The 12625-nt window shown below is 41.6% G+C and overlaps 1 protein-coding gene across 1 annotated transcript in view; it reads right to left on the bottom strand.

Annotated features, from left to right (window-relative positions):
- CHMP4C (charged multivesicular body protein 4C) overlaps positions 1-7830 on the bottom strand; it is a 28252-nt gene extending 20422 nt beyond the window's left edge. Inside the window, exon 1 of the mRNA XM_010951816.3 lies at positions 7440-7830. Within this exon, the coding sequence (XP_010950118.1) occupies positions 7440-7629 (190 nt within the window). The 5' untranslated portion in view covers positions 7630-7830. The remainder of the gene's footprint in view (positions 1-7439) is intronic.
- Between the last annotated feature and the right edge of the window lie 4795 nt (positions 7831-12625).

Below are 12625 nucleotides of genomic sequence, written 5' to 3'. Positions count from 1 at the left end.
TATGTGTTAGAACGTCTGTCAAATGCTAGTCAGAAAAAGTAGGAGAAATTACCAGTATGTACTAAACATTCTGGCTACAGTTTACTAAGGCAGAGGGGTGAGAGTGTGGTCTTAAAAAAATAAATCCTCAGTAATATCTATATATTTTAAGTGTCTGTGCTAATTTTGTCCTTCAAAACCACAAATAGGTTCACAGGTTCACAAAAATGGAATACCAAAGTGGATTATTGATGCCTTTCCAAGCCTGACCCCACCCCAAAGCAAAGCATCGTAAACTTCAAAACTCAGTATTAGGTCCCTTGCCTCGTATCTTATAGATTAGAGCTTCTTGCATTTTGAGTTCTTTTTTATTCTACTATCTTGAAAATGAAATCTGATCTGACATAAACACCAAGAAGTACACTGGTGATACTGAGTACCTCTGAGGGCAAGCTCACAGTAATCTCCTGTCCTAGTTTCTTGAAGCTGCAGAAATTGTATGATTTTGCATAATCATGATGCTAGTAAAAACTTTTCTACCTTATTCTATTTTATTGTGGCTGATTTGATATACTGAAAAATAGCATAAATCAAGGAAAATTATATTTTTGCTTAATGTAAACATCTCCCCAAATGTAGGGCTGTATTCCAGCTTTGTGAATTTTAAATGAAGAATCATAACAGATGAATGTTCCAGTATTTATAATATTGTTTCACACTCATGAAGGAAAAAAATAAACTAGAGGTAATGTTATATTACACAAGAAACAGTACCAATTACCCTTGTAGAAGTAGCAATAATATGTTAGCAAACTGTCAACATTTATGCCACAGAAACTTGAAAGAATGACTCTAGAACAGCAACAATCTATCCTCTAGTTTCTAATGAATTAGAGGAAAAAAAGCCAGTGGTAACCAGAAGCCAATACAAGTCCAAAAAGATGAAAAAAAAAAAAAAACCAAAACACTAAACTAATCTCATAGACTTCCTTTCTTTGAGCTACTAGATGCTGACACAAAGAAAAAACATGGGCCACCCACTGGCCTTCTAACCTTACACACATCACAATCATCCAGAAGGCTTTGAGTACCACGGTCCTAAACCTTATCCCAGATCTCCTGAAACAGTCTCCTGCTGTGGCAGCTTAAAGAGCTCCCCACGTAAATCTGATGAAACCGACATACTATCAGTTCATACACCAGCATTTTGAACCAGAGGTTTGTGAATATAGTTTGGTTTTAGAAATATAATTCACAAGCTATACCGAAGCATTGTTAGGGAAAACGGGGAAAAAATAGAGAAATAAGATGATATGGGCTAGAGATACAAGTCAGGTGTGTTCACAGCTAGATGAATAACTGAACTAACTCACTGCTGATCCATCAAACTGGTAATCGTGTCTCAGCTGAATGGCACATGAAACACTGTTGTCATCATGCAGAGGTGACCCTGGAATGAAGTCTCCAGTGGCATGCCACGAGGCTCTGCCCTTGGTTCTTGTCTTATTCAATACTCTTTCACAAATACTTTGACAACAACAACAAAAGGCGGCTGAACAAATCTGTGACAGATTCAACTAAAAGAACTAGCTCATCTATAAGACAATGAAATTTGAATTTAAAAATCTTACTTTTAAGACAACTGAAAATAAGATGATATTTAATAAAAAATAAACGTAAAATATGGAATGGAAGCTTAACACATTGATTTAAGCAGAGGTGGAAGGGGAGGTTCAGCTGGGATATTTAACTTGATCCAAGTCTAAATGGAGAAAAAGCAACTGATAGGGCATCTGAGAAAATGGATACAAACTGAGGCTGTATCTGCAGAACAAAAGAGACCGTAAACCCAAGGCACCGTGCTGGGCAGTACCTGAGTGTGTGAGCGAGAGTGTAAGCCTGTGTAGGGTCCCTGCCAGGGCTCAGAGGAGGGGGAGAGGTGCTGAGAAAGCTATAAGTCTTAAAATTACAGCTTACGTGAATGGGACTCCCAGGGCTGGTTCAGATGAGTAAGGCTTCCCCACCATGGGGTGAAAGCCAGAGGGGGCTCTGGAGGTGAGGAAGGGAATTTGAGGGGTGGAGGATAAGGGAGGGACACATTGATACTGATCTGTCTTTTCCAGAAGAGAGTGGGCAGTTGACTGGAGAATAGACCCAGGTAGTGGTTGTTAATGCCCCAGGAATAAAATTGTTTTCCCTGACCCCAGAATACACCAATGGGGGTACAAAATAGTTGGCTAATATGAGGCAAATGGAACTCTTTATTGTGATGCCCAGTTGTAATTTGAATACCAGAGGACTCTGAGACACTTCACGACTGGAAGCATAGTTTCGTATGCATTTCCCTAAAGAAAACTAATTCAGGTGCCTATGGGCAACTGTCAGAGCTGGGGAAATGTTTCTTCGCCATGGCAAGGTCAGGGGGTGGATTGACATTTCTCATCTGGGTTCCCAAGTGATGATGGAGGAGGGGAGAAACCACAGAGATGGGTGAGGAAAGAAAGCAGAGCAGAGACAGTGCCTCCCAGTTTAACAGCCCATTGGATAATCATTTCAGCTTCTCCGACTGCGTGGGAATCACCGAGTTATTTATTCAAAGTTCAGGTTTCTGAACCCTGAACTCAACCGAATAAATTAGAATTTTTAGATGGGTACTAGTGGGTATACATTTTAACCAGCATTCTCCAGGAATTCTGAAGCAGCTCATCTGAGGACCCCATTTTGAGAAACTCAGTTAAGAAAGGAGGTCACCAGGTAAGTGGTATCTCCCCGGGGAACTTCCATCCAGGTCATGTAGATCGTGTCTGTGTCCTGTTACCTGAGCCACGCTTCTGCCCTCACTGGCTTGGCACTCAACCAACTGACACCGATGTGGTTCTCTTTACATGGTTCTTCTGGTCCCCAGTGTCCAAGCTTGCAGAATCAGCTCTGGGACAACTATCGTAAAAAGCAAACTCGAGAGCCCAAAAAGGTTCCCACACTGAGCTAAATGGACTGCGCACACACCCTGACTCCAAGGAAGACCAGATCTGCATGAGGATGAAAGCGAATCCATCCCTGCCCCAAAACAGCACAGGGCTCCGAGTAAGCCGCTTATCCAAACAGGCCAAACAGAGGACTCTGCGCCTTGGAGTCGCACTTCACCAGGCAGCTGGTGAAAAAGTGGGACGGCCTCGGCACCCAGTTCTCACGGGCATCCTGTGAAATGATACCCAGCAGGGGTTTTGGCCAAATTCGCTTCCTCTCCATCTCAGCCTGTAATCTCTCTAAGTCCACTTCCCAACAGCCAGAGGCCTCGCGGTAACTCCGGCCTGGCTCCACACCTTTCCAGTCACATATTTGGATTTCTTATTCTCCCTGGGACAAAGGTAAGCGACAGGGCCACCAGTAGAGGGAGGGGATGTAGCGGAAAGATGTCAGCGGGCACTCACTCTTAAGGCATCTCACTCGCCTCACCCTGACCGGCCCTGGTGAGCAAATCTCAGCACATTAAAGGGTAACTGAGGAAGTGCCAGAGGTGGGGTTGCAGAACAGGAGACTCAGGGAAGTGACTGCTGTCCTCAGATATGTGAGAGGTCTTCATGTGACAGATGGAGATTTCCCCCATGTTATTCCAGAGGACAAAATGTGAGCCAGTAAGTGGAACTTACTAGGAAGCTGATTCCAGCTTAAAAAGAAAAAAATGCTATGTTATCACAAAGGCTGGTATTTATAGAGCACCAAATTAAGGGCTTTACGTAGGAATGTCATTAATCCTCACAACTCTGAGCGTCAGCCTTATCACCGCCATTATGCAGATGAAGGGGCTGAGAATCCCGCAGGCCAAGGAGATCTCTGAAGTGCAGGGCAGCGGGAAATCAAACCCAGGGCTGCCTGCTCTGAAGCCCAGCCTCTTAACTACAACTCTGAGTTACTTTCTATCAAATATTCACATATTCGGGATATTATACTTAAGCAAATCCCTGTGACCATCTCTTAATGATATTATTTTTAAAAAGACTTCCTAAGGGAAGTTAGAACAGTGACCTCTAAGGTGTCCTGCCAACAAATGCAGCAGGAGAGCGTTGCAGTGGACTAAAATATTGATGCCTTCAGCTCCTGAGGCTCCAACTTGGGATCTCAAGAGTCCTTGAGCTGCTGGTCCTTGGTTATCCCAGTGAAACATACAACTGTTATCAGTGCCCATGGGTACCATGATATGAAAATGGTTAAGAAGCAAGACTAAGTCTCTGCAAGACTAAGAAGACTTTTATTTCTACCCCATTAACACTGCTATGGATTTAGGTTCTTATCCTTCACTCTGGCCACAGGACAGAATCACCTGTGGGTACTTTAAAAAATACTGTTGCCCAAACCCCACCCCAGCCAATGACATGAGAATCGAGGGGGGTGGGAATCCAGGCATCAAGGTGACTTTGATATCCATCCAGGACTGAAAACTGCTCTAGATGACAGGGCTTGGCAGAAGTAGAAAATAATTAAGTGATGTATAAAAAAATTTACTTTTTCACAAAGCAGATTACTAGTATAAAGCAGGCACTCTAGCACAGTGATCTGAATAAACTGCTCTCAGGAATCTGATCGCCTCAAGTTTTTAACCAAATTATAAATCTCGCTCCAACTGTTACCCTTGTAGATCAGCAGAAGCTTGATAACACGGCTATTGCAAAACCAATTTGGTGGTGCCCACTCAAGTACTTTTTGGTAGATTATGGTAACTGCTAAAGAAGTTTGAAGGGAGAAGAACTAGCTATCACTGCGCAACCTTGCTACGAGTTATAATAAAAGCAAGTCTCAGACGCAGATCTGCTTATTAAGCAAACATATATTAGCCAAATAGGCAAAAAAACAATTCATCAACCTGTTCCATGATTTTGGTGAAGTCCCAACTCTATGTCCTCTTAGTCCAATACACCTTACATGAAAAGTTCACTGAAGATGGACAGCAACCTTTCCTGGCAGGGGGCTGTGCCCTGCGGGAGGTCAGAGATCCACCTGAACCAAGGACTGGACACTGCACCGATTTGATCAAGCTTCAGGTACCACCTAATGTGGTTAGTTATAAACCTAGAACATTCTTAACACCTGTTCTTACATGGGAAGCCAGGAAATACCTCTAAATTATTTTAGCCAATCCACAATTTCACCAATGAGATCCTATTTCTAACATTTATTATGCTAGTTCAAGAGTTACTCATTTTACCAACAAAACCCATTTTTGACATTCAGAATGATGTCAAAACTTCTGTTGGAGAGAAACAGATCATGGAAGAATTTGTACTGGCCAGGAGTGTGGCCTTTTCTGATACAATACTAGCTGACTACTCAACTAGTATCCTTGACAGCATGTTATCTGAAATTAACTGCATGTACATTACGTCACTCTGATTACCAGGTAAATTACAGCCATTCTAACACCAACATTGTGCAGTACAAGGCCTATTTAGTACTGAGTATATTTGACCTATTATGTGTGTGAAAATATTTTCCAGTGGCTAATGGAAAATAGTAACCATGTGTTTACAAAGTTATTTGGTTTGTTTGGAAGATTCTGATATTGACAGTGTTCCCAATGCATGGTCTATGATTGGACTCTTACCATTTTATAGATTACAGATGGCCTCATGCTAACCAGCCTCTTCCCAGAGTCACTGTAGCACCAGGCCTGGGCTAACACCAATGACATTCCCAAGGACAAATGACAAAAAATAAATGACTTTTCTGACACTAGTTGATTATTTGCACTTGATTCTTACATCCATAGCTACTTTGATCTAAGGAAGTTAGATTGATGTTCTTAATTAGTGTTATCAAATTTTTTGATGCCTTTATAAAGTCTACTTGTATATACTTTGGTGCACTGCCAATTTAAGAACATTTCTATATTATTTTACATTTTGTCTTCTAAAAGCAAATCTATATTTCTACCATTTCCTAAAAGCGGATGTTTAATTTTTTGGGTTTTTTTAAAGACAATATATACGGAGCAACCACTGTAGATAAAGCTATATACAGCTCCAAATGAATGACGAAACAAAAAAGGAAGGGAAAAAACATTGACAGATACTAAGCAAATGTCAGAGCGTCCATCAAACTGAAGGGGAAAGGGCCCAGGAGCAGCAGAGTCTCTCTGTAGAAATTGCCATTTCATAACTTCCCAAAATGTTTTCAGACATAAAAATAGAAACCAGCACTTAAGTCTAAAACAGGCTGTGATGTGAGCAAAAGTTATACTCAGAAGCAGAGGAAAATGAAACTTGGCCTTTTTGTTGTCGGTAATAAATGGGCACCAATGGATCACGCACATTTTTCTGGAAAAAGGCAGGATTTTCAAGGTCAACTCCAGGAGACATGATTCCTTTCCTGCTTTAAACAATGGCAGGGTCATTTAGAGGGAACTAAAACTTCCCAAGGCTTCGATGGGACAAAAGAAGCCCAACTTGAGGTTGCAAGTTCAGGGTTTGGTGGTGAGTCCAGTATTGCCACTTCTATTGCTCAGTCTGACATTGGCCTTGTGTTACAAGAACAAATCACTTCAATTTCTTGCTGTTTTTTTTTTTTTTATGTGCCTAGGCGCTGTTTGGATCTATTCTCTATGAACAGAGCCCTACACCAAAAGAAACCAACTAACTATGGCAAAGAACAAAGGGTTCAAGGTGCAGATTTATTATTGACTCAAAGTCCCTTCCGTGTAGCAGAAGCCAGCGATAGAATTAATATTTAATTCTGACCTTTTTTTGGTATCATATCTCAACAGCACAACAGTCCACTAAAGTCTTCAACAGCTAAGGAGAAGGGAAACCAGAACGTACCAGAATTTACTTCACTGGAGATTTACATGCAAGTTAAAATGTGTGATTCAAAATACAAACACACAACAGAAAAGTTGATATTTAGCATTGAGATCAGTAAGGCTGGACCAGGGAGAGGCAAACCAGGAGAGAATTTAAGCGGGCATTACTGAGAAAGACTCAGTAATCCAGATAAATAATATTTTAATGTGATACTTTTAAAGCTCAAAATTAATGCAAAACCATCCATGATGAACAAGACATCCCATTTTAAAAAATAATTTTAAATACAGAAGTGTTGTGCAGGACATGTAAGAGCCAGTGGCAGTAGGGAAAAAAATCACTAATATCCACCCTCTCCTTAATTTAAATATTGATATTTTGTTCACCATGGATGTTTTTTTATCAGTTTCAAGTTTTTGGTTTTTTTTTAAATATTGCATAAAATACTGTTTAGCTTGATTACTGAGATTTTTGGTGCCTCCTTATGTTTCGCCATCTAGGATTGTGTTTTGCTCAGCTCTGGCCAAGTCCGGGCCCTGGGGGGTCATTCCCAGTTCCTAGAAAGGCCGTGGGGACAGGTGCTGTGGGCCGGACGGGACTGTCCCCACGGAAAGGGCTGGAGGCCGGCGGCTGAGGGCTCCCGCCTGGGGCCGGACCCGCGCCTACCTCGCTTGTTCCGCGTGCCGTGCTTCTTGGCCAGGCTGAGCTCCCTCTGGATCCGATTTTCCAGGTACTCTTGCTTCTTGCCCAGCATCTCCTCTGTCTCCCGAAGTCGGGCCAGGGCTTCCTGGGGGCTGGGAGCCGCTCGGCTCTTGGAAGAGCCTCCCCCTTTAAAGAACTTGCCCAACTTGCTCATGGCTCTGGAGTTGGGGGGCCAGCGGGCCGGAAGGAGGGTCTCCCCGGGGCCGCGCCGCGGGGAACAGGTGCGCGAGCTCGGGCTCTGGTCTCGGAGGCGGGGCGGGCGGGGGGAACCAGACCCGGGAAGGCGGCCCTCCCGGGAATCAACAAGTCGTCGGGAGCAGGTGACACCCTCTCCTGGGCATTTCCTGGCGGCCGGCTGGGCCCCGCCCCGCGGCGCGGCTGGGGCGGGCGGGGAGGGCACCGATCGGACGCGGCCGGCCGGCGCCACCCGGCCCTCCGGGAGTTCGGGCGGAGGAGTTGAAAAGCCCCACCGGGCTGCAGCCGGGGGCCACGCACCGGTTTGTGCACGGCTCAGAGGAAAGCAAGCCACTCTTCCAGGGGTCTCGTGCGGGGCCTGAAAGCCTGTGTATCGGTGCGCTTTGCCGACCTGGATAAGCAAGTTGATTTATTCCACGGGTGTGTTTTGTGTGTTTTTATTTGTGAGTGTGCTTGAGCAGTGTCGGGTCTCTGTCCTGGCGAATTAGAATATTCAGATAGGCTCGTGTGGGTAGGAGTGTGCGGGGCACCGGCTTCCAGGACATTTGTCTGCCACTGTGATGCAGGTGTGTGGGCACGTGCCTTATTCTCAGAGCAGCTGGTCTGACTGGGATGTAGAATCCGGGCAGGTGGATGTGCGCCTGGTTGCCAGTTGGCAGGGGTGGAGTCTGGATCATCCTTACATGGCTTGAAAGTGCGGAAGGATGGTGATCATCTCTTCCTAACGTGCGGACTTCTGAGTGTGTTTGGTAGCTGCATCCACTTCTGTAATTAGGCTCTGAACCTTTCAGTGTGATGGTTAGTGCATCAAAAGCCTATAATGGGGTGTCCTTGTGTTTGGATCCATGTCAAATGCCTTTACAGAGGCACCTAAGTCACAAAAAGGACACAGTGTCCTAGAGAAAAGAAATATTAGTTTGTCCACACTCACTATTTCGGTCCCATCTGTCAGAGCTGCAAGCAAAGAGTTTGGTAAGATGAAAGGACGGCAGTAAGCAGTGATTACGGATGACGCTGGGCATGCTGCAAAGAAGTGGAATATGGAATGGAGTCTGTGTTCTCATTTTCCAGGCTAGTAGGTCCTACCCATAATACAGCTCTATTTTAGCAACATTACCCAGCGTCATCAGAACCTATTTGTGATCATTAGCTAACCACTGGTTGTTAAAGGGGGAAAAAGCTCTATGACAAGTACACCTTGATACTCAAGATCAATAATCCAGTTTTGTCTGCCATCACACTAACACAGAAGCAGCCGGTTGATCCGTTTTCTCCAACATTGGTAGAGCCAGCATCGAATTTTGACAAAGAAATGGAATATTTTTATAGGAGGCTTACCGTTCTATATCTTACACACAGAAACATGTGAATTAATCATTTACCAATAACTACAGCCAGCTGCCTCTTACCATTTCCTGTCTGGCCATTAAAAGCACTTGTGCTTTTAAGCAATAATACATATTTTGTTCTGATATTGTATGCATTATACACTATAAAGGTATTACATTTCTTCATTATCTAAATATTTCATTAAACTGTTTTGGAACTTAGTTTCTCACTTAGATTTTAAGCTCCTTAAAAGTTGAAAAGTAGCTCAACTTTTGGGCTGGTTCCCATTGCTGGGAAGTTTAACCAACCTTAACTGAGAGTATCTTATACATAAGGCACTGGGAATGCAAGTATAGTCTGCCTTCTAGGAACTTACTTTCTAGTGATATAGCAACCACTACCATCTTTTGAGCGTCTACTATGTGGCAAGCATACTACATGAATTATTAATAATCCCTACATAAACCACACGAAATAAGCATTGCTGTTTCTCTTTGACAGATGAGGAATCCAATGTTCAACAGGTAACTTGGCCAAGCTCACACAGGCAGTCAAGTGTAAGAGCTCTTTCTGGTTTAAAGCTTCTGGTCTTTTCACTGTTTACATGACCTTTCCCTCTGTGTGGTTTGGTCCAGAGGAGAAATTCATTAAGTATTTACTTCATTAAATAACGTGGGGGTGAAAAGGCTGGTATGAGGCATCAACTTTAAGCGAGGCTACAAGCATTAGTGAATTCATGGAGGAGTATGTTTGCATAAGAATTTCTCCAGGTTAGAAAAAAACGTTCCTTCCTGGTTCACTAATCACTATTTTTTGCTGAGAGAACATTGAAAGAGTGGAACAGAGGAACTGAAAGTTATAATGAGGAGCTGCTTAACCATCCGTCTATCCATGTTTCCATTCAACAGATGGAGCATCTTGATGTTCCAGGCATCATGCGAGGAGCTGGGGAGATGATTAAGAACAAGATAGAGAGGGAGGGTATATTTCAAGTGGTAGAGCACGTGCTTAGCATGCAGGAGGGCTTCGGTTCAATCCCCAGTACCTCCATTAAAAATAAATAAGTAAAATAAACCCAATTACCTCCCTCGTCCCCCCCACCAAAAAAAAAAAAAAACTAAGAAAAAGAAAAAAAAGAACAAGATAGGGACAATTTACAGTTTAGCAGAGAAGACAGGAGTTAAGCAAATTATCTCACAATTAGTGGACTTTATAAGTTAAAGTTCTAATAAGTGCTATGGAGAACTTAGAAGTACAGAGAACTGTGAGGACAAATTATAGAGAAAGCTGATATTCTCTTAGGGAACAAAAAAAAGGTGACTTGAAAAATTGACATTTAAGCTGCAATTTGAATGATGAACGGAGGTTACCTAGGCATAAAGAAGGGAAATTGGTATTCCAGGATGAGGAATGTTCATTCATCCATTTATCCATTTGTTATCATTTTTTTCTGAGTACATACTGTGTACCCAGCACAGTTCTAGGTACTGGAGATTCAGCAGTGAGAGAAGAAAAAGGAAAATCCGTGCATTTTTGGAGCTCACTTTCTAGTTAGGGAAAGGCAGACAATTTGTTAAGAAAGTAATGTACTAAGAAACAGACTCACAGATGTAAAGAAGGAACTAGTGGTTACCAGTAGGGAGAGGGAAGGGGGAGGGGCAAGATGGAGGGGGAGGATTAAGAGGTACAAACTACCAGATATAAAACAAGCTATAAAGATGTATTGTACAGCATGGGGAATGTAGCCAATGTTTTATAATAACTATAAATGGAATATAACCTTTCAAAATTGCGAATTACTATATTTTATACCTGTATCATATAATATTATGTATCAACTATACTTCAATTTAAAAAATGATATTGTTAAATAAATACATAAATTTAAAAAGTATTAAAAAAAAGAAAAAGAAAACCTTGGGAACAAGCTTCTTAATATCAGTCTTGGCAGTGATTTTTGGATTTGACACTAAAAACAAAGGCAACAAAAGCAAAAACAAAGTCAAACTAAAAAGTTTCTGCACAGCAAAGAAAACCAGAAACAAAATGAAAAGGCAATCTATGGAATGGAAGAAAATATTTGCAAATCATGAATCTGATAAACAGTTAATATCCAAAATATAAAAAGAACACATTTAATTCAATAGCAAAAAAACCCCCAAACAATTCAATTTAGGAATGCGCAAAGGATCTGAATAGATATTTTTCTGAGAAGTACATGCAGGTGGCCAGCAGGTGCATGGGAGGGTGCTTGAAGTGACTGATTGTTGGGGAAATGCAAACTGGGGGCACAGTGGGCTATCACCTCACACCCAGTAGAGTGGCTATTATCAAAAAGACAAGAAATAACAAGAGATGGCAAGGATGTGGAGAAAAGAGAACCTTCCTACATTTGTTGATGGGAATGTAAATTAGTGCAGTCACTATGGACAACATTATGGAGGTTACTCAAACAGTTAAAAGTAGAACTACCATATGATCCAGCAATTCCACTTCTGGGTATTTATCTGAAGAAAACAAAACACTAACTCAAAAATATATATGCATCCACATGTTCAATGCAGCATTATTTACAATAGCCAAGATATGAAAACAGTCTAAGTGTCCATCAATGGATGAATGGATTTAAAAAAAGTGGACTATACGTACAATGGAATATTATTCAGCCATAAAAAAGAATGAATTCTTGCCATTTGCAGCAACTTGGATGGAACTAGAGGGCATTCTGCTAAGTGAAGTAAGTCAGATGGAGAAAGATAAATACCATATGATCTCACTCGTATGTGAAATCTAAAAACAAAACAGCACAGGGAACTACAATCAATATCTTATAGTAACCTACAATGAAAAAGAATATGAAAATGAATATATGTATGTATATGTATAACTGAGACATTGTGCTGTACACCAGAAATTGACACATTGTAGACTGACTATGCCTCAATTTAAAAAATAGTAAAAGCAAAAAAAAAAAAGTAACAAAATGAAACAAACAAACAAAAACCCCAAGCTCATAGTCACAGAGAACAGATTGGTGGCTGCCAGAGGCAGGGGGTGGGGTGGGGGGGTTGCACTAAATGGGTGAAGGGCGTCAAAAGGTACAAACTTCCAGTTATAAAATAAATAAGTCATGGGGATATAATGTATAGCATAGTGACTATAGTTGAATAAATCTTGAAAGTGCTAAAAAAAAAAAAGAAAAAAGAAAGTAATGTACTCTATGTGTTATAGGGAATAAATAAGGCAGGTGGTGTTAGAGAATTAAAATTTTAGACAATATGTGCAAAAATCTTGACTCTGAAATGTTAGGGTTTCAAAGAAGACCAGGGTATCTGGCATCTGGACAGAGATGAGGAGAGTATTGTGAGACTGTCTTTAAAAGCAAGCAGAGTTCAGATCACACAGGGGCCACACAATGTGCTATGGATCTTGTATTTTATCCAAAGAGCAAATGAAAATCAATCAGAAGTTAAAACAAAGGATTTAATCATTAATTTATAAAGCAGTGGAACAATCTCTTACCCAATTTAGTGTGTAGCACTTCAAAACCACACGTGGTATGCAATGCAAGCTACATTTGAATTAAAAATCATTCCCTTCCATTAATACATAATCTCAATAGGGAA

The sequence above is a fragment of the Camelus bactrianus genome, chromosome 29, assembly GCF_048773025.1.
Source record: "Camelus bactrianus isolate YW-2024 breed Bactrian camel chromosome 29, ASM4877302v1, whole genome shotgun sequence".
Taxonomy (NCBI): Eukaryota; Metazoa; Chordata; class Mammalia; order Artiodactyla; family Camelidae; genus Camelus; species Camelus bactrianus.
The sequence above is the reverse complement of the archived record's forward strand: the minus strand, read 5'-3'. Positions and strand labels throughout refer to the sequence as shown.